This window comes from Notolabrus celidotus, chromosome 17 (genome assembly GCF_009762535.1).
Source record: "Notolabrus celidotus isolate fNotCel1 chromosome 17, fNotCel1.pri, whole genome shotgun sequence".
Lineage (NCBI taxonomy): Eukaryota > Metazoa > Chordata > Actinopteri > Labriformes > Labridae > Notolabrus > Notolabrus celidotus.
In genome coordinates this window covers 20653234-20676709 of record NC_048288.1, presented here as the reverse complement: position 1 = coordinate 20676709, position 23476 = coordinate 20653234, and the positions used below count along the sequence as shown (strand labels likewise).

General features: G+C 40.9%; 1 protein-coding gene across 2 annotated transcripts in view; it reads left to right on the top strand.

The window, feature by feature from the left end:
* Positions 1-895: 895 nt before the first annotated feature.
* Positions 896-23476, top strand: part of si:ch211-285f17.1 (sickle tail protein homolog) — a 117899-nt gene continuing 95318 nt past the window's right edge. Inside the window, exon 1 of one of the 2 annotated variants that reach the window (XM_034706503.1) lies at positions 896-1348. In XM_034706503.1, coding sequence (XP_034562394.1) covers positions 1024-1348 — 325 coding nt within the window. In that variant the 5' untranslated portion in view covers positions 896-1023. The remainder of the gene's footprint in view (positions 1349-23476) is intronic. The other variant, XM_034706492.1, reaches the window with a different exon arrangement.

Below are 23476 nucleotides of genomic sequence, written 5' to 3'. Positions count from 1 at the left end.
TGAACATCTCGTTGCATGTGAGGAGAGCAGGCTGTTTGAAGTATAGTGGGACGAGAGACGGACAGAGAGAAAGATGAAAAAAGCGGAAAAGTAGGACGAGGTGAAGCCGGGGATTGTACCAAAGTGTGGCTTTGAGCGTTTGGCGGATGACGTGAAGCGCTACACACACACACACACACATCTGGAACAGCTTGAGCAGCTGCACCTGAAGACAAGGGCTCCTCTACAAAGCTTCTACAGGCACTTTCTCCTTCTCCTTCGTGCCCTTTCTTTTTCTTTTTTCCTTTTTTTTCTTCTTCTTGCTGTCCCTAAATCTTTCTCTCTCTCTGGTCTCCGCCTGCCTGAGCACTGGGATTGTTACCCGCTGAGCATCAGCAAAGAAGAGCGAGTGAACCGGAGCAAAAGGGAAGGCAAGAGGAAGGAGAGAGAAGGCATACGAGGACAGAAACATGGGGAAGAATTACAAGGCATGAGGTAGGAGAGGAGTTGACAACCATATTATGAGTGCAAGTGGCGAAGGGAGGGAGCAGGAGAAATTTACAAGAAATGACAAGGATGGAGAAGTAGAGAGTGTGAAATACGGGGAGGAGAGGCAGAGGAGGGATTAAGAAGCCGGAATGCGCTGACACTGGAGACCTGAGTTTCTGTTTGCTTTTGGCACAGCACGTCCTGTCACTCTACAGGTTTATCTACACATACACCCACTTTACCAGCACACACACACTCACACACACTGTTTGCTTTGGAGGATGATCCCAGGAGGCCACGCCAGGAGAGGAGAACACCTTCCAAGGAGTTATTAACCCCCCTCATCCCTCATCCTCACCCTTTGCTTGCTTCCCAAAAGTGCCCTCCCTCCTCCCCCCTGGCCTGCTCAGCCTACCTGCGCCAGTCACAACACGCTGGAGCTGCAGAGTCACACAGTCACTCACTGAGAGCTCAGTAACCCTGGATCACCCACGGGGGACACAGCTGCACTCACACTGGCTGAGAAAGACTGAGGAGCTTTAACTGACCTGCAGGATGTCTAAAGCCTCCAGGCTGGCTCGCCCACCCTCTCTAGGGGCCGGATCCAAGCTGCCCTCACCAAGGAAGGAATGCCCGGGCACGGCGGCCACGGTGGGTCGAGCCCGGGTGGTCAGCGTGGGGGAGAAGCTGATGAGGGCAGGTAGTGATGGTGTCCTGAGCAGACAAAAGTCTTTACCGGCTGCTGTGCCACAGGACAGAGCACAGAGCGGGACCACGGCTCAGGCTCAGGCCCTAAGCCAGAGTCCAGGTGAGAAGGGCGAGAACATGGAGACGGTCCATTCCAAGAGCAGGATCGGCCCACCTAGAGGCTCTCTGCGCAGTAAGTAAAGCAACAAACTGAGCCTGATTTGTCTCCAGTGCTTCTTGGGATGTGTTTGGATAAACTTTTATCATCAGTCACTGTACATACGTTTGACAGGACACAGACAGATTTGGGATTCCAGTTGTTGATCTGAAGTCTTTTTTTTGTTTGATGTCGTACCTCTTCCATCTTTTTTTATCTCATCATTTTTCGGTCAGCTCAGCATGTAGGGGGATTAAGCTTTCTCTGCCCGTTTTGGATCCCAATCATTGTGATGTGTACTGTATGGATTAGGTCTTCCAGGGTTATCTTGGATCTCCTTCCTCCTCTGGAGCACAGGATTAGATGATGGAGTTAAGCACTTGCAATTAACCAGCATTTCTACCCCAAAAATAGCATTTTGTATAAAAAGGAAGGGTTAGCTCATTTGGCATCACGTACTAGAAAAATCCAGATTTAGCCTTGTTTTTTCTTTTTGCAAAATGCAACGTTTCCCAAAGAGGTTGCAAAGATAAACTGTGGTACATGTGGTTCTTGCTTTCGACTTCATGCCTCAGTGAGTCCAAAACCCAGCTGCACCAAGGCATTTGTCCCATTGACGTGAATAAGGAAGTGGTGTTTGGAAAACAGAGGTATCATTGGTGTGATTGCTGCCTTGCTTGAGGAGAGAGGAAGAACTGCTCATGGGATTTGTCACTTTCCCACTGCCTCTGTCTCTATGGGGGGTAGATTAAGAAATGGAGGCAGAGGGGTTTAGAAAAGTGGTCTTATCATTCCCTTTTGGCCTTCTCACCGCATTCCCAACTCTGCAGGGCGCCGGCTCCCATGGTTTTGTCAGGTCACTGCACTCTCTCAATGAAAAAACTTGACCAAGACTGTAAGAGTACAGTGCATACACTGTTAAGAGTTTGATTGACACATGAGACACGTCTCCCCCTATTTGTTGAAATGCTTCCTGTCAGAAACCCTTGAATCACACTTGACTGTTCAGCTTTTACTCAAAGACATGAGAGTAGAAGTTTTAAAGGGGGGGTTTAAGTGTGTAGATGTAAGGCTGAGTCAAGTAAGAGAGTGGCAGAAAGAGGTCAGGAATGTGAGCAGGGCATGCTGGGAAATCAACAGGTCCTGAGCTGTGTCTGTGAGTGAATCCCTCCCTGCGCTAAAGACAGGTTATGGGTTACAAGGGGGCAGGTTTGTACTGGAAACCAGATGTTCTGTCTGTGTTGCTTCCAGTCTCTTCTTTACACAAATAAAAGCTGTTTCTGCAGAGAAAGATTCACTTGGTGAGGTTTGGGGGTCAGTTTGCCTTCGGTTCATTGAGTTATAAAAGGGAGCTGAAACAACACAGATAGAGTAAAGCAGACTTTCCGTCTAAAGAGATTTGACATGCGGCTTTTATTGAAACAAACATTTCCTTTTTAAAGACACTCAGAGAGATCAAACCCCTCTATTTACAGTCTAAATTTCTGCCATCTTTTGTGTTTTCTTCCTATGTCCTCCCTCGCTCATCACTTTTCTTGCTCACTTCCCTGTCTCTCTTTCTTCTCTCGTCACTTTTGTTCTTCTTTGCATCGTTCTCCTTCTTAAGTTTTCTATTTTCTTCCTGTCCTCCTGCTTGACAGCAGTTGAATCGCTTATTGAAAGATGCCAACGCCACCAGCCGGTACACATTTGCACAAACCCACAAAAAGAGCATCAAATAGAATAAATGAAATGTGTATTCTCGGCATTCCTTGTGTGCGATTCAAGTGTGAGTTTGGAGAGAGCATGAACAAGTTTGCTTCTTGTTATGGACAGTAGCTTTGAAGTTCTGCGTTGAAAAAGAAGAACTTCAGCAGTCCAGTTTTTCTAGGAACTCCCCATACGGTCTAGTTCCACAGCTCTTTGATATATAACACTTGATTTTTACATGCAATGCACGGTTCTCACCGACTTTCTACCTTGTGCGGCTGAAGTATTTGTATTTTAAATAGGCCAGCACCACTAAATGGCTTTTTTTTTGCAGACTAATGGGCAACTCATTATATTTCTTATAAATACAAGCGTGGAAGATGTGGGGGTTCAAACCAGGTGCCAGGTATCCATCTTTCCAGCTAATGCCAGTCACAGGGCATGACGGCAGCTAAAGCACAGGCCCACAGGCTCGGACAGAACCGATGCACACCGCACTGGCAGACGATGAGAGCGTGTGACAGGTGACATTTCACTGTGTGAAAGCTTCAGAGCTGACTGCTGCTCGCCAAAGGGCCCAATTTCAGTGTTAAAGTGGCAGCTTCCACCTGAAAGCAAAATCTTTCTGACATTTTCCATCCACAGAAGATGTAACATGAGTCTCAAGTACAGGTTCAGGTTGAGCTTTCTTTTGATACTATATGACATTGCATCATACCACTGTTGAGCAACATTTTCTAAGCATCCCTCACCCATCTATGATATTCTTTAGTTTATTAAATGTACTTCAAGGCAAGCATGTTGCTATCCAAACATCACACCTATGTTTGTTTTCATGTTCAGACTCCACCCCCTTAAATTATGAAACATGGTGTGATATAATTCACATGCTGGGACATAACAAAAAAAGGAAGAGAATGCACAGATGTGTCTGCCTTAATGTAGCCGAGCGAAGCCCTCGTTACCTAATGGTTATACCAAACCATGTACGTTTTTTTTCTATGTATTTGCACAACGGTGGAAATGGCTTGACGTGTGCACCATTTGATCCCAAAACAAATATCCTTATGGTAACTCACACTGTGTCGCATCATATCCTATTGCACCATATCGTGTCATATCATAGTAGATTGTTATGGAAAGTTTCATCTTGGATTGGGTCGTATCACACTGTATTGTATCCTGTTGTTTTATATCATATTTCATATCATATCCTTTTAAATCATATTGTGTCATTTTGTTTTTTATCATATCATATGAAACCATATCATATGAAATTATATTGAAATGTAACATAAATCCAATTCTATTATACTTCAGTTTGCCCAAACTAGTATCTTAACATATAATATCCTATTATATACAGTTGTGCTCATAAGTTTACATACCCTGGCAGAATTAGTGATTTTTTTGGCCATTTTTCAGAGAATATGAATGATAAGAGGAAGACTGTTTTTTTCACTCATGGTTAGTGGTTGGTTGAAGCAAAATTTTTATCAAACAACTGTGTTTACTCTTTTTATATCATAAAGACAACAGAAACTACCCAAGAAACCATAAATTATGCCAGGGTGTGCAAACTTATGAGCACAACTGTTGTTTTGTATTGCATCTTATTCATTCGCAGTGTTGTATCCTGTCATGTCGTGTCATGTTGTGATGTACCATATCGTATCGCATGCCATATCCTATCCTATAATGTCATATTGTCTGATTTTCTTTTGTCCTTTCATATGATACTGTATCATACAATATCATATCATTATGTATTGTGTGCTGCCTAGGGCTGGGCGATAAAACAATAACGATAATTATCGTGATATTATTTCTCTCAATATAAATATAACAAATGTACGATAAAACGTTGATATATTTAAACCTGTGATTACACCCCCCAACCACTAGATAGGGAGAGTGTCTTAAACGCTAGTTCCCACGAAGCAGCAATCTGGTCTAAAAAAAATGAGTCCAATGCGGAAGTGTTAAAAGCTGCACTTAATCGAGGATCCACTTGAGGCTGGCTCCGGAAGTACCTGAATTCACATACACATGAATGGTAAAAAGACGATCTTTGCAGCAGATATAAACATGTTTACAGCCTGGTACTAACGACTTGTGTAGTCTGGATAGCTCATTTCTCGATGTGCTCTCACTATGAGGGGGGTGAATTTTTTTTCTAACACAGCAATTTCGAAGATATTGAGATTACGAGTCCTCCAATGAGAGGCACAGCTGCCAGCGGGAATGCTGCAGCTGTTGGCTAGGTGGCTCAAACTCCACCTCTTAATGTCACACTGGCTCGACAGAAGCTAGATGGCTGCTGCCGCCGATTGGTCTCAGAACAGCGCTTCAGAAACAGATGGGTGACGTCACGGATACTAAGTCCATATTTTATACAGTCGATGGTTCCCACCTAACATTGAACATAAAAGAAGTCGGCATGGAACAGCCAATCATGTTGCAGGGTTAGAGATAGGCGGGGCTGAAAGAAGTTTGAAGCGAAATCTAAACAGCTGAAACGAGCGACAGCGACACTGAAGAAAACGTAAAACCTACCAGCTCAAAGAAGAGTGAAAACATGCTCGACAAGAAAGGCCGCCAAACTTCATTAGTAAAGATATTTTGGCTGTTTACTAGACTGCTAAATCCAGATACAAGCTAACAAACCATCTGGTTTCTTCAACTTTGACTCAGGAGAAAAAAATCTGCCTTTAAAACGATATGAAAGAATGATTTGATATTTATCATGAAAATTAACGATACCGACTGATATGAAAAATGTTATTGTGATAACATCTTTTTCAATATCGCCCAGCTCTAGATCTGATTTGTTCTGTTAGTATCGTATCATATCGTATCATATTTTAGTCTTTCCTATCTTAAAACCCCTGGTGTAAATGAATGGATGAATGATTTGTTCTAATACTTTTAAATTTGTAAGAAGAAGAACTTGTATTGTGTATATTGTAAGGAGTTACATGTACGAGCTATAATGATTTAACTTTCCATCACTGGAAAGCCAGATGTTTACACCAACATGGACTACATTAAGTTTAACTTGGCAAGTCTAACTAGTCCATGAAAACATCTGAAGAGATTAAGGACTTAACCTTTCTCTGGCTCTTCTATCAGTCTTTGCAATCTTCAGACTCTCTTTGTGTCTAGATCAACATGAGAGTGTTTCACCTCTTTGGTAACCATATGGGCCCTTTGATCCCATGCCCCGTCGTGCAGGGATTTGTTTTCAAGATACTCTTGAGATAAGTCATCGCTCAGATTTTTTGGATGACCTCAGCTTGTGGTGATTGAGAAGGTGAGTCAATAAAAGAAACAGAGAGTTCTTCGAGGGTTCGTTTTCTTCACTCGCCAAACACATGCTCCAACATTTCCTTTGGTTTTGCAAGATTTGTTACCACATCAGCATTTGCAGAGTTGCTTCAACTTGTTTAAAATGTCAGACACGAGTGAGACATTTTAGAGTGTAATTGTACATGTGTACTTCAATCTGTTGACATCCACGTTGAGTGTGTATATGTGAATCACTGGCAAGAGAAGACTTGCATGCTTCTACTTGCTCATTCTATAGTACATTGTGTTTTCCACAAACACTCACTGTTGAGTTCAGAGTAGTCCGTATCTATGACAGACTTTCTCACAGATGCTGCTTTAGTCCTTTTGGGGGAAAAATGTTGAAGAAACAGCTTAGTGTGATTGGAATGAGTTGGCGGATTGGGATGTGATCACCCGTTTCTTTGACACTGAAGCCAAGAGTAGGGATTACATTAATTGCAGCCTCTCATGACTCTTTAAACCCTCTGGTTGTCTCTCTGTTTTGTTTTTTCCTCTGTGACAACTACTGAGCACACTGCAACAGTTATTTGGACTACAAAATATTCTGCTTCCACATCAAATGGATATCAGAAATGCATTTTGATGACCTTTTTATGCACATATCGGTGACAGAATTGGATGGTGTACAAGTTCCCAACGCATTGTGGAGAGTGTTGAATGGTGTTTTTACGCTGCCAAAATGGAATTCGAGAGATTTTCTTTGAAGTACAAAGACTTACCTTTTTGTGTGATCAAGCCCCTGAGTTAGTCTGTGAGGCAGGGGGTTGATTTCCAGCATAACCCTAATTTTGCCTTGAATCCAGCAGTCACAAACTTTGACTATGTATGATTTTCTCACTGTTATTTCATGTTGTTTTGTCCCTTTGTGTATGATTTAGAATAAACGCTGAATACATAACACTTGTTGCAAAAAAAAGAAGAAGAAAAAAATCTCAATAATATTCAAAATCAGGACAGTATTAATGGGAAATACATCAGAGAAGCTAGAGGCAAATATATCCAATGCAAAATACTTCATAATTACTATTACACACCAACAAGGCTCTATAGTATGGGTTTAATCAAAGACAGCATGTGTTGTAAATGTAAAACAGAGCATGGTACATACATGCACGCACTATGGCAATGCCCCATGGTATACCCATTATGGAAGAGTGTTCTGAGATACAGTATATGGATGAATGGTTAGGATGTGAACTGCCCAGGTCACCCCTTGGGGACAGAAGTTTGGTGCCACAGCTGAGTAAATATAGATTTTGAATATTAACAACTGGCTTCATAACCTGTACTAGACTCACTCTAAGATTCTGGAAGGAGACTCAAACTCCTACTCTGAAAATGTGGAGGGAGCAGATGACAGGAATTGCTGCATGTGAGAAGATGTTGGGGAAATTAAACTCCAGAAACGATAAGATTAAAGAACAATGGGACAGCTTCAGTGACTTTAAGATTGGGGGAAGCAACGTTACCCTGTGAAGAATGTATGGTAATAGCCCTTAATATGTGAATGCAAACATAAATATAAATGTAAATGCCCACTGCTTCCTGCCAACCTATTTTATTTATTTATTTATTTATTTATTTAATCATTAGTATTACTTTTTTTGTTTTGTTTTGTTGCATTTATTTAAATATTTACTTATTGTATCTGATGTTGTCATAGTCCAGCATTTGTTATGTCTTTGATGTTTATTATTCTTGTTTAAAAAAAACCCCAAAAACTCAATAAAATTACTAATTATATTAAAAAAAATTAGGACAGTATTTATAATTTGTTTAGTTCTACTCTTTCATCCTGGTATTTGTCATTTGTCAGGTTTTGAAAGTTATTTATTACTCTTCAACTTTTGAAGAAATGTTTCCTTCAAATAGCAAAAAAATAGAAGTAACAATGCACTGATGTTTTCTCGGCTGTGGGAGACAACTCACCTTTGTCTCTGGCTTATCAATAACTACCTGGTGACTGGAGAGAAGACCACTGAGTCATTAAAAAAGAGTAGGTGAGTTAATGGTGTGTTCACAGACCTGGGGCTCTGTGCTCACAAAGTGAGTGGATGTGAGTCATTCCTCAAACACAAACAGACAATAATCGGGCCACTGAGCAAGAAGAAAGAGCTTCAGTTATGTGACTACTCATGAGTGTGTATTGTAAATCCCCCTGATGTGTGTTGTTTTGGGGGGTTGTAGCTTGGGGCAATGTTGCTTCTTCCTGAATCCTAAAGGCTGTGTCGCTTCCAAAGAGAGACAGTGGAGAGGATTGGCATTGTCTGCATGTCAGATTAAGGATAAAACAAAGGCTTTAATCTCTTTAATGCCCACCCTGACTTCAAGTCCCAAGGTTTTCACTTGTTGGAGTCAAGTGATGTCTAAATCTTTTGCGTATTTACTTTCCAGTGAGGCCTGTTAGTTTGGCTCGATTTCACAGCAGTGTCTTCAAAGCTAATACTGCAAATGTGGCATGAAATTCCTTCAAACCAGACATCTCACTTCCAGATTGTGTTTTCAATGTAATACTATGCATGTGCGTTTTTTAGCCCAAAGCAGAAATGTGGTTAATTCACCCAACTGAGCAATATGAGCGGATGCTAGTCCTCCCTCAGGGTTTCCTCTCTAAGAGTTGACAGAGAAACAATATCTACACCTCCTCTCTTACACCCTTCTGACCCCCAGGCAACAATGGGATGTGGTTTGTTTGTGTGTGTGTGTGTGTGTGCGCGCGTGTGTGTGTGTGTGCGTGTGCGTGTGTGTGTGCAATTCTGTGTTGGTTTGTTTGCTGTGTGTGGCCATGAAAGATTGTGCACATAAACTGCTGAATTCTGCCAATTTTTTTCATTCATAACTTTCATCAGTATTAAATTCATATTTAATTTTGCAGCCAGTGACTATCTGTGAGAAGAGATGTTATACCAAGCCAAGTCAGAATTAGAGAAATCGTCAGAAACTGGCTAGTTTATTCTATTAAAAAGATGAAATGATTGATCTCACTCTCCTGTCTTTGAGCTAAATATGGAGCTGAAACCAGTAGTTTGATAGTGTAGCTGGCATAAAGGCCAGCAGCAAGTAAAAATAAATATGTCAGCTCCAATAAAGCTCAAAACTGTTACTCATTCCTCCAATGTATACAAAACACACCAGAAACAAAGAAGTGTGAAAAAAAGACTTTACCTAGAGAAGTGTTTTGTAACTGTTTCTTGGTGACTCAAAATAACTTCATGATTATAGAGCTTAGGGCAGAGGTCTGCTGGCCTAAGTTAGCACAAAGTCATGAAGTAGCAAGGATGAGCAAGCCTAGGTAGGGTTGCCAACCGTCCCGTATTAGCCGGGACATCCCGTATATTGGGCTAAATTGGTTTGTTTCATAAGGGACCTCAATTGTCTCGTGTACTGACTATTAACTCTCGTAAATTCAGCAGACTGCACTCTACAGATCCTAGATCAGATACAACAACAGTGGTAGATCATGTGCCGATCACACCGCCTGTCATCCAATCACAGGCCCCCTCACGTCAGTTGTATACAGCGCAAATGCGCCAAGTCCTGCCAAAAAGTGTGGAGAGGATTTTCTCTCTGATGGCCATTACATGGTCAGACTCAAGAAGCAGATGCAGCACAGAGCTGATCAAAAATTAACTTCAAATATCTGTAAACTGTGACTTGTCATGTAAGGCTGTGCAAAAGGACAAAAGACTGCTTGAGTCGGTCAAGAGCAGCAAAAAGTATCCATGAAAAAAGAACATTTGGGGAGTCATACTCTTCTTTTGCATTTCATTTTTCTTTTGCCTGTTTTTTTATCTAAAGAGCCAAATTGTGGTTTCTTTGAGGTTCATTCATATGAGGTATTCACATAATGATACAGTAAGGATCAAAAGGAATATACACACTTTTTTGCATTTCCAGTTGAATCATCCATCCATCCATCCATTTTCTTCCGCTTATCCGGGGTCGGGTCGCGGGGGTAGCAGTCCAAGCAAATTGACCCAGACATCCCTCTCCCCGGCAACACTTTCCAGCTCCTCCTGGGGAATCCCAAGGCGTTCCTAGACCAGGCGGGAGATATAATCCCTCCACCGCGTTCTGGGTCTACCCCGGGGCCTTCTCCCAGTTGGACGTGCCCGGAACACCTCTAAAGGGAGGCGTCCGGGAGGCATCCTTATCAGATGCCCGAACCACCTCAGCTGACTCCTTTCGACGCGGAGTCAGCTGAGTCAACTTTCCAGTTGAATCAGAATCAGAATATACGCTGAATTCACACATCATGCTCACACCACCATAGCACTGTGCTCCTCTCCCTTATTTAGTAGTGAGAAAGTTGGCAACCATAAGCCTAGATCATCTGCTTTTATCACAAACCCAACTGCCTCTTACATAAATCAAAGACACAACTGAATAATCTTTTGTCTTGTATGTTTATATCTGCGCAAACTATGTAAAATCAAGGTTTAGAGTGTGGTTTGTGGTGTAGCCAAGCTATTTTTAAACTAGCAGCTAAGCTAAGAGACATCCTTGTGCCTTGTCAAAAAGTTGTCTTTGCAGAACAGCAAGTTGTTGTTTTTTTACATTTCAGTACGTATTGAAGAGATACTTTTTGAACTTTACATGTCTTAGTAGATCTGTTTTCAAACTTTTGACAGAACTAGGCTAGCTGTTGTTTTGCTTTCAGCCTTTATGCTAGGCCTCTTTGCCTCCTGGTTATAGCTTTGTACTTAGCGCACAGACATGAGAGTGATGTTCTTCAAATGTTTTACCCACCATGTCCAACCTCTAACTGCAGTTTTGATAGTTTTAACATCATAGCGCTGTAATAACCACTTTCCATTTATTATCAATGTTTATTTTATTAGTTTGTATTTCTGGATCTAAGCCACAATAACATTTTCACTTTCCATCTGGGAACTGATTTTCCTTCCTTGTATTGTCATACTCTGAGAGACTGAGACAAAGCTGAGACAGTGTTTTCTTAACCACAAGCCACATCAGGCATGAAAGAGAGACTGTGAAATCCTGGGTTAGAAAAGTTCAGGACCTTCTGACCTCCGGCTGACACTTTTAGGCTACATATCTTCTTATGAATCATATCTCAGATAAGAAGAGAAATCAATCACAAGCCCCAAAAGTTCTACAAGATTTGAGATAAACCACAGTTTTTAGGGCACTCCCATGTGAGTTCTTTGTGCTTTATATCATCTGTTTAAAAAAGAACACAGACTGCTACCTTCGTTTTACAAGGTAATGTCTCAGTGAGAACCCGGCAGAAGCATTATCAGAGTTTTAAAATCTCTTACAGGGCAGAAAATTGAACTTTCAAGGGTATTTCTTGAAAGAGCTGTGGTTTATGGTCAGGAAAAGGAACTAAAGGAAACCCAGTCTTGTCTCTATTTATTGTTGAAGACAGAAAACACAGTCTGAGTGTTTACTTCTTGGTTAATCCCTGAACTTTGTAAAGGAAAACAAATACATCACATCCCCGTTCTCCAGTAATACATGTTTCCGAACTTCATCCTGTTCTTTTGTTTGCTTCTTTCCAGCAACAGTAAATTTAATGTCCCCAAAATGCCCTGGTCTGTCCCAGGGCCTCAAAACTCACCAAAATGAAACTTGAATTCTTCATTTTTGATCCAGCTGTTAAACTCAACATGCAAGCATACAATGACCGCTTATATCTGATTCTTATCTTGTGGCCAATTTGTCTCAAAAACCCACATTGCCAAGCCTCATTCTTTCTGCTAGAGACCCATTTCCAAGCCACCATCCTGTTTTTAAGTATCATTTTTCGGCCAGAGAAGCCTATTAAATTCTCACTGGCCTTTTCAATGCTGTGATGCAATTACATGCAGAAAATAAAAGACAGGAAATAAGTTCCCAGACGCCAGGAACAGGAGTTTGTGGTTCCAACAGGAGCAACACATTACCCTTGTGTTTTCACCAATGCACCAGCTCGTAAAGATTATTGATGATGTTCAGCACGTGATAGGAGGGCTGAGCAGGATGAGGCAGTATTAAATCTCACTGATGTATTGGTCTTTCTCTGTCTCTGTCTGACCAGGAATAGAGAGAGGAAGACAGATGAGGAGAAGTTAAAAATGTTGCAGAAACACAGACCTCATACGTACTTTGCTTTTGTATTTCTTTGTAATTTTTCACCTCCTTCTTCAGGCTTGCTATTGCAGGTTTGAGATTACATAGACAGGTACAAGTAGAAACGTGTATGTAATGAGGGTGCATGTGGAATGTAATATGGAAAAAAATAATTTTTACCTACAGTTTGTAGTTACCTGTGTTGTTGTTATGGATGTTTATGGACCCTTCAGACATTTTCTGCTCCCCAGCAGCTGCTCGGTTTTTCTCAGTAATGAGTCCTACATTGTTTACCTTACCTGCTGAAATGCTTGCTTAATTAAAGTACCACTGTGAGCGTCTCTTGTTTAGCAGGGCTGCTTCAGGTTTGCAAAACTGACGCACAGAATGGATAAAGCAACAGCTGCTGTGAGGGGAAAAAAAGTCCCTCTCTTTTTCAATGTCTGTCTAAATATGAAACTGATAACTCAGGCATTCCCCTCTGGAGGCGGAGCTTGTCAACTCTGACAGCAGTTGAAAGGGATAAAGAAAGATCTAGACAAAAAAGGGAACGGCTCCGTTTCCCCCACAGTGGTCCATGTTTGTTTTTGCTTTCCCATCAGTAACAGGTTAAGATATATTTCCATTGGGGTGCCATTGGCCTGGCGGTTTAAGCGTACAGTCCATATACAGACGCTATAGTCGCAGTCACTGGTTCATCATGTCTTCCTCCACTCTCTGCTTCCCACATTTCCTTTCTTTCTTCAGCTGTCCTATAAAGAAAGACAGAAATACCCCAAAATATAACTTAGAAAAAAAAAGTTGCCATTGTAAATGGATGGTAAATGGACTTGTACTTATATAGCGCTTCTCCAGTCTTCTGACATCTCAAAGCTCTTTTACACTACTTGTTACATTCACCCATTCACACCCATTCACTCACTGATGGTAGAGGCTGCTATAGTAAGGGACCATCAGTGTTAGCTAATCTCATTCTAAACATTCACACATCTCTGAACAACAGAGGGAGCAGTTAGAGGTGTGTTGGAATTACCTATGGAGAACTATATGGGGAATGGGAGGTTATGCAAACTAGAACCCAGATCAGGGTCCTGCTCACCCTGTCAGAATTCTCATTTTCAAAACCACCCACTCACTATACATTATCCTGCTTATTACCTGGCAACCATATAGGTAAACAAGTCATATAACTATAAAAAAAAAATGGTACCTCCTAATCCACATCTGAAAACGCTTCCATGGCTATTAGTTCATATAACCTCCTTGTGGGACAAATAAAGATTAAACAGAACATTTTTTACAATTTAAAAAAACGGAACATTTCCATTGAAGGTAACATTAAACGATGTGAGCAGGAATATGTTGTTAAATATTTCTGCCAGTGCCGTTGCATAGATTGCAGGACAGGATCTTGCTCCACTTGGTGATCGTTATTCCCCAGATGTAACGTTTTTCAAAGAGCTTCACATAAACAAAGGAAATCATTTGAATGACATTCAGCAACTATGTCTGTCTGTCTGTCTGTCTGTCTGTCTGTCTATCTATCTATCTATCTATCTATCTATCTATCTATCTATCTATCTATCTATCTATCTATCTATCTATCTATCTATCTATCTATCTATCTATCTATCTATCTATCTATCTATCTATCTATCTATCATCAATCAATCAATCAATCAATCAATCAATCAATCAATCAATCAATCAAACCTTTATTTATTTAGATCATTGAGGGGAAACCCTCATTTACAATGATATCGAGTCATTTACCGTGACATTTAAAAACAAACACAAACAACAATGCATCAAGAGTATCAAAGTCATCAAATAGGATAATATTTTTTTGATTTGGATATAAAAACAATTAAAAGATCAAATAAAACAATACAAATAGAAGGAGGTGTGTGGGATTGACTATAAAAGCACAAAAAAGGAAGGGCCAGTGGTTAAAATGATACAATAAATATACACAGGTTAACCTAGCTAAAACAGTTATAGAGCAGGGTTGAAAGGTTAAAAATTAAGATTCTGAATTGTCCAAAAGTTAAAAGTGCATTTAATTCAAGACGCTGCTGCAACTTGTTCCAGGAGTCAGGAGCAGAGAAACAATAATCAGTTTTTCCCAGCTCTGACCGAACTCGAGGAACATGCAAAAGTAGCTGGTTTGAGGTGTGAGTGGAAATTACTACTTCATAAAGTCAGAAAAATTGTCCATTATCAAATATATTTTGTGAAAAACATAATAGGCTGCTGTCGCTGATTGTTTTCTTTGCTTTTGTAGCTCATAAAGAGGCATCAATACTTTATCAGTGTTTCGTAACCCATTAAAAACTCCTTACAGGGGCTTCAGATAAAAAACAACAAAACAGTTGTATTACTGTTTATTTACAGTGAGATCGTATCTATTCTTATCTCAGCCTCAATGAGAGCCTAAAGCCAAAGTGATCACATACATTGGAGTTAATTATCAGACAGAGAATTAGACTGTATATCACAGTGTTGCAAATCAACAGAGCGGCAGCAACACACACACTGCTTTATTTTAGTACAGTACAGTTCTGATATCAGAGGCTGCAGCATCCCACTGGTTTATAACCATGTGTGCTCTCTAACTGTGTCTAAACTAAAAAATAATTGAGTCAATTTAAATGTACCCCAGCAGAACAGACACACATTGTGCAGTAATTGTCATGTGCCTGGCAGCGCCTGCATGTCACAGTTAACATAATGACAGTGAGACACAGAGAACAAGCTGGCTGTGCTCTGCAGCCATTAAGATCACTGTGACCCCTGTGCACCGAAAATCCTGGTTGTTTGTGCAAGAAAATTACAGGACAAATCCCCAACACAGACACATGCTTCTGTCATTTCATCCCAAATTATTTGTCTGACTTTGATGTTTTTCTTTTACCTTTAATTCAGCAGCTAATGCTACTTTAACATCCCCTTTACATCTCTGTTTTTTGAATCAGGCCTTCTTGAACCCTTCAATGGGGCTGAATTATTCTTATGCCTTGTACAAAGAGAGCACACAGTTTACCAAGACAAATTCCTTGTGTGTTCAAGCATACCTGGCCAATAAAGCTGAAACTGAGGATTCACATATTTAACCCTCCTGTTATGTTTGTTTCTCTGGAACAGCAATAATGTTCCTGGGTCAATTTGACCCAGGGCATATTCAATTATACAAAAGTGTCAGAACCCCAAAAGATCCCAATACACATTTGTTAAATCTAATTTTTAACTCCATTACTAACCATTTAAATCAAGATTTAGTCCATTGATGTTCTTTAATTCGCAACTGATCATGGTTCAATCAGGATAACTCACTCGTTTCTCATTTAGATTAATGTTAAAACTTTTTTAATATACATTGGAAAGCCCTTAATTCAAATACAATAGTTTTACATGACATAGATTTTTGTTTATTTTTTGTTATTTTTTTTTTTTTTAATGAAGTGATGTTGCTAAATTAAAAAGACTCCTCTTCTGTCACATGCTGCCCAGATTTTTATGCTGCATTTAGCTGGTTTGGAAGCCATATATTGCCTAAAATAGGCAAGGCAAGGCAACTTCATTTGTATAGCGCATTTCATACACAAGGGCAACTCAATGTGATTTACATTAAAACATTAAAAGCATTGGAAACATTCAGACAAGCACAAAAGAACACAATTAAAATGACAAATATAATAAAACATAGAAAAGAAAAGGAAAATAAGAAATATATTAAAAATAAAATTAAGATTTGCATTTAAAGTGACTTAAAATAAGCTAAGATAGGAAGGCAGTGACAAATAAAAAAGTCTTAATCTTTGATTTAAAAGAGGTGAGAGTTGGAGCAGACCTACAGCTTCAGGGAGTGTGTTCCAGATATGTGGTGCATAATGACTAAACGCTGCTTCACCATGTTTTGTTCTGACTCTAGGGACTGAAAGCAGACCAGTACCTGATGACCTCAGAGGTTGAGGTGGTTCATACAGGAGCAGCAGATCAGCAATGTATTTTGGGCCTAAACCATTCAGGGCTTTATAAACCATCAGCAGGATTTTAAAGTCTATTCTCTGACAGACAGGATGCCAGTGTAGAGATCTAAGAACTGGAGTGATGTGGTCTACTGTTTTGGTCCTTGTTAGGACTCAAGCAGCAGCATTCTGTATGAGCTGCAGTCGTCTGATGGACTTTTTAGGGAGTCCTGTAAAGACCCCGTTACAGTAGTCTAGTCTGCTAAAGATAAATGCATGGACGAGTTTATCTGCATCCTGCTGAGACAAAATAGACTTTAAAAAGGGTCAATTTGACCCGTGACTTAACAGGAGGGTTAAGGTCTTGTTCTCTTGACTGACACTCCTGTGTAATATCTCAAGGAGCAGACCTGTGAAACATAGAGCGTGTGTGCTACAAAACAGTAAGATGAATTCCTGCTGCACTGGACTGTGTTGTGATATAGCAAGCAGAAATAAAACAGACTTCCTGTCCACATATGGAGTCCCTCATCTTAACCTTCTGAGAGTGAGCAGGTTTCCCCACCACCTCGCTTCGTTTCACCTCACAACACTTCAGTCTGTGTCATCAGAGGAAGTGTGGTTACTTTCCTTCTTTTCATATTAGAAAGTTCAATAGCTCCTAGCATGTAGCGCCCCCAGCTGTACAGCTGACAGGATTTCAGTCTGAACTTGTTTCCGTTTGCCCATGGTGGAGTTCCAGTCCTCCATGAAGGTTTATTCCTCTCATGCGGTTTGTCAGAGTTTTGATTTGACGTTTATTCATTTGATCCCTGCTAGCACAGCTTGTTCAATTACACTGTGACTAAAAAACTTCCCTCTTTTTGCCAAGTTTCTCTCCTCCTAAACATGAAACACAGGGATGGGTTTGACAGCCGCCCTGTAACTCTGAGCATCTTTGGTGCATTCTTACAGCATTATACACTATAAAAAATTTAACCAGGGATCAAACACACATTCCTCCCCCCACCCTCTCTCTCTCAATCTCTCGCTCTCTCTCTTAAATCCGGGGATTTTTTTTTTCAAAAGGGGAATAATACGGTTTGGCTGTGTGATGAAGTCATTGGTAAGACATGCAAGCTTTCCAGCTGCAGCTAAAGCTATCAGGGGACTGACGCAGCATTTTAGCTTTGGCTGCAGGGAAAGAATGAGGGGGATTTCTACTAAACTGATGTTAGCTGCTTGAGTTAATGCTTCACAAAAAACTGAGATTTTCTTTGGCTGTAGATTTGTCCAAACTTTTGGGTTGTATTTCCTGTCCCACCATAGTTATGATGATTTTATCACCATAATTAAAACAATAAGGGTGGATTTGTCATCAGTTTTGGTGCAGTGGAAGCTGGGTGGGAGTAAATTTAATAGAGCATTCAGGATACAAAGATTTAATCCCTTATTTCCACACTTTTGATACTGCTCTGACAGCAACCAGAGCCAGTGACAATGCATTTTAAATCAGATTATTTTTATTGTGCAGGAGTCAATTGTTTGCATCTATTATTTGTTGAGTCTGTTTCTCTGCTGCTATTGTCTCCTTGAATTATACCCAACCAAATAATCATTCAGCCATGATCCTTTGCAGCCAATCGCTTTGCAAGACACCCAGCAGGGGAATGAAGATTGGTTGTGATAGGCATCAGAGAGTCTTATCTAACATCCCCGGTTATGTAATGTTTGATTTCTTATGACAAGAGAAACTAGAGAAGAAGACAATGTAAGGCAGAGCAGGCAGGACCCACTGTCGTGTTACACAACCAGGGGGGAAACAACGAGAGAAATCAAATATGATATGTGGAAACGGGGGCAATGTGTATTTTTGGGATGGACTGAAAGCCTTATAGTACTCAGATTTGATATGTTTCATCTGTGTCCCAGCTTGGCAGCATCACAAGTTCACAAATATATCAGCACATGCACAGGTGTATTCAAACCAGGACAGATAATACGCAATACTTTCTGTGTGATGCTGTTTACACCGTGTGGTTGTGTGTCTGTCCCTGTAGGCTTGTTGTTTTTAGAGAACAGATGCTGAGCTGCTGCTCTGATGACCCTACACTGTCCAGCTTTAATCTCTCCTTAAGGCTCCAAAGAGCTGTCCTCTTGATTTGTCCTGACACTGCCTCAAAATGAGGTATCAGTCGCAATGTGCCAGTCAATACACCACTTCAATAGCATAACAAACAAGTCCAAAAAAACAACTGATCTACTGTGTTGCTGTTGTTGGGGGTGAAAAATTGGTCAGGACAAGCAATCAGTGTTTGTCCAACAGTTTTATATTTATTTGTGTATCACGCTGGAGTAGTATCATAAGGTTACTGTGTTTCAGAACTGAGTTATTTTCCTGTCATTTAAACAGAAATGAATAGCCTGACTAGCAGACTTGTCCAAAGACAAGAAAACACACCCAAAACTTGCAGGTAAGTAATGTCAAATTTGTTTGCAGAGAGGGTGACTAACAATAGCAGAGCTTACACCACCAGCCTTGGGAACTTCCTTCCAGGCTAACGTCCACATTATTGTGCTGGTTACGTTATTCTGACAAGTAGTTATATGCCAGTTTGAGCAGCCTACATACATCAACCCAAACCTAAAGCAGGTGTTTTATCAGACGAAATAAAGGGTGATATTTTAGACCTGCATGAAACTTATGGGTTGTGACAAAGCATTGGTATTTGACGCCTTGGGATTGGGAACCAACTTCCTTACTCAAGAGGCTGACTCAGATGCCCTTTTCCACCGTGGCAGTTTCAGGGCCGGTTCGAAGCCGGTGCTCAATTGAGAACCATTTTTTTGTGTTTTGACTGCGAGAGAACCAGCTCCCGGCCAGGAAAACAGGTTCCAGAGCAGCACCAACTCTTTTCTGGTCTAGAACCGCAAACCGCTTACGTCAGGGGCGAGGGGTGAGGGTTGCCGTGATCAAAGACAAACAAGTTTCTGCCATTTTCCTGCAGCGGAAAAATAACAAGACGAGTAGCACAGAAGTGTTGGTAAAGTGGGGCGCTGGTGGCCTAGCAGTCTAAGCGCCCCACATACAGCACACAACGAGGCTACAGTCCTTGTTGCAGGGGTCGCCAGTTAGATTCCCGGCCGGTCGACCATCTCCTGCATGTCTTCCCCTGCTCTCTACTCCCTGCATTTCCTGTCTCTCTTCAGCTGTCCAGTAAAATAAAGGCAAAAAGGCCAAAAAATATAACTTTAAAGAAGTGCTGGTAAAGTTGGATGAGTTCTCTTCGGGACCTTGTGTGATTAGGAAAAGCCAGGAGCAGCACCAGCAAGCATGCCACGTTGTCCACCATTGTTGTTACTGCGAGGGAAAGTTTCTGGTAGCGCTGCACGGAAAAGCAGTCATGTAGAAGTGACGTCATGGCGTAGCTCCTTCCACAGGCTTGAGCGACTGTAAATACAAACAGGTGCCGAGTTGGTTTGCAAGTTGAACCGGCTCCGAAATAGTGCAAGCACCAGCCCGGAACTGGGACCAGGTTTGCGTTGGTCGAAAAGGGGTATGAGAAACCGTGTTGTCTTGAAAGAATGCCATCAAGACACATTATTCAATTGTTGTTAACTACAACAAGAATAATTCAACTTATGCTTTCAATACATCACAGAAAACACATTTAAAGTTTTGGTTTCATATTATTAATGTACTTAATATAAATCATCTTGACTTAAATACATTTTTGGAGATATAAATTAATCGAAAATAATGGAACAGTATCATTTTTCATGAAACACTCATTATTAATAGACAAAAGTGAAAGATATTCAAGGGTAATACTTTTGCACTCAAAGCAGTGTGAGTCCTGTATTGTGAATTTGATGTGCTGCAGATGTATAGATGTCTTCACACTGACCATATGGAGCTGCACAAATGTTGTAAACGTTAAAACAAAGCAGTCTGAAGGGATTTTCTTCTTTTCTTTTACTCTCTTTATTCTCCAGGAGACAGAATCTTAATTGTGATAGGGACCAAATGTTTCCTCGCGCTGCATATTTCATAGCACATTTGTTTGCTGTTATGTGATCCACTGAAATCTTTTGACAGGCAAACAGGGAGCGCGACTCTTGTCAAGTCATGGAGGGTGTGCTAAGTTGCTGATCGAGGCCCATGGTTCACGATGTGACAGCCGGCAGTTAATGTGATGTGCAACCAGCAAACATCAATTATTCAGTGTTGAAACATTTTTCCAGAGTGGCAATAAAGGGTGCTTTTATCGATAGGCAAATTATGTTTAACTTTAGGGCTGCTTTGTCTCTGAATTCCTCACAGACATGTTTTGCATAATAAATGTTTTGCAAAGCAGATGCAGACTCCAGCTAGCTATTAAACAGTTCCTCATAGAGAAAGCATGTTTGTTGGTTTGTCTTTTGTATTACATAAACCAGCTGATAAATAATTAAGCCTCAATATTTTAGGCCATTCTAAATGCATTTTAATACCAATAACTCTTGTATTACACCACAAAGCCTTCAAGTGCACTTATGGGTCAAATGCAATTCAAGCTTAATGTTTTGTTGCAGTCGTGTTTCTATGACGACTAAAAACATGCATTAACAGTCGTTGATTGCAGTGCTGCAGGTTGAATCACTGAAAAGTGGTACATGATAGACGGAGAGTAAAGAGAGGCAGGGATGGAGTGATGGACTCATGTGGAGCCAGGTGAGAGAGAAGAGTCTGACCCAAGCGGCAACCTCCGGTCGAAAAATATGAGTCCAATGAGGAAGTGTTAAAATCTGCAGTTCATCGAGGATCCGCTTGAGGCTGGCCCCGGAAGTACCGGCAACCACATACACACCAATTCAAAAAAGACGATCTTTACAGCAGAAATAAACATGTTTACAGTCTGGTACAAAAGACTAGTGTAGTCTGGATAGCTCGTTTCTCGATCGGCACACACTGTAGGGGGGTTAATTTTTTTCAAACGCTGCAATTTCAAAGATATTGAGATTACAAGTCTTCCAATGAGAGGCACAGCTGACTTCATTGACAGGCGGGAACACTGTAGTTGTTGGCAAGGAGGCTCAAAGCCCAAATCAGTTTTCAGATTTGAGGTCTGAGGGTTCGTATGAAAGTGGTAGACTGGTCCAAAATCAATCCCTCTGCCTCATGTGTTCCAATCATTGTGTGGTAATAGTTTGATCAAAGCTGTCTGGCATTATTATAAATCTACATATCCAGTTATCCACTACGGCAAAAGCTTCTCAATCACTGCAGTCCTTCTAACATCTATTATCTGCTCTTGTCTTCTGCACTGCATTTGTTCACTTCTCTCTTTCTGCCTCATTATGACACTTTCTCAACCCATCCTGTTGTGGCAGATGGATATACACTATAGAGTCTGGTCTTGCTCACGTTTCTGCTGGTTTTAGGGACGCTTTTCCTCACCACTGTTGCCAAATTTTTCAAATGCTTGCTCATGTAGATAATCTAACACAGAGCACAGACTAGACCAGGGGTTCCCAAAGTGTGGGTCGGGATCACCTGGGGGGTCGCGAGACACAAACGGGGGGTCGTGAGATTTCATCCAGAATTATTTTTTTTTTAAGTTATCTAAAAAAAAAAGTACATTTTACCCATCATAATAAAAAATATAAACAAAAATATTAGCTAAAATTGAAATAAGAATAGAAAATGTAATCAGTTTTCTGCCTTTCTTTTTCCCAGATGACTCCTAAGTTTAGGGTTAGTGAACAGTTAATTATCAAAAGCATCAGTAGAAGTAGGTTAATTCATAAAGGCACAGGAAACAGACACGTGTTCATATAGGTAGGCTCATTTTCTGCCGACCAGCTAAATGAAGCTACATTAAATCACTTTGAGGGACAGTTGGGGTCGCGAGTCTTTGGCAACAATATTTTAGGGGTCACTGGCTGAAAAGTTTGGGAACCCCTGGTCTAGACCTTCTCTTTTTGTAGCATCTTGAGCTAGCCTGAGCTATGATTTGGTGCTTTAAAAATCCAAATTGAAGAAGTCTGGCATCAGTAGTTACCACGTGCTAATTCAATGGAATACTTGTCTTTTTATTTTTGGGCTTTTCATGCCCTCTTTTGAGAGAATAGGACAGTGAGAAGAGTCAGAAAGAGGAAAGGCAGAGGGAGGAATGACATGCAGCCACGGGCCGAAAGTGTGGCTACTGCTTTGAAGACTGCCTCTGTACCTTCTGCACACACTTAAACCACTGAGCTAAACCAGCACCCTGACCTTTGTCCTTTAAAGTGAATGTCCGTGGTTTACTCAAAGGGTATCAGTGGCAACCACCAACACTTGGCAGCTCGCAAAAGCAAAGATCGTTTTAACTGAATCCTTAAAAACCACTACATTATTTTAATTTTAAGATTGATTGAATGTGAGTATTCAGGTGCTTGTAGGCCCTGTAATGTCAAAGCATTTCCTCTGCAGTATGTATCCTTTTGTTCCTCCTTAACTCTGTTCTTAGTGTAACTGACAATTTTACTCAAGGGCATCCTGAGAGCAGCAGCCTTTCTCTAATTTACTTTAGTAAAATATGTATTTATTGTTGTTTTCTCTTTAGTTTTACACGATCACAGAATCACAAACCCTCTTTTTTTTTAAACCTCTGTGCGCCTGCAGTCTTTCCAGCTCTTGATCCGTCTCCCAGCCTCTGTTTCATTATTCTCGGATACCTTCACTGGCCCTCTCTTCCAGCCTGTCATGTCTCCTCCTGTACGTCTGAATAAGCCTGATATCAAAACCGATCAGCTCTGACCGGCCTTCACTACGGAACAATAACGTCATCTGTCCAACCACATCTTTGCGGATGCTGCTGCTTGTATTTAGATTGTGTGTGCGCCCACCCAGAGAGCGGCAGTCAGACAGGGAGGCAGACAGAAACATAGTCATGTGACCCTCTGACCCTGTGTGCTGTGTTCTCTGTGAGTTATGTCTCATTGTTCCTTTCTGTCAACGCAGCAGCCGGACTCATAGTGCCACACTCACTCCTCTGGCCCGGGTCACATCTCACACCTCTCACTTCACATTCTTATTACCGCAGGCTGTTATTAATTTATTTAATCAATATCTGCTTAA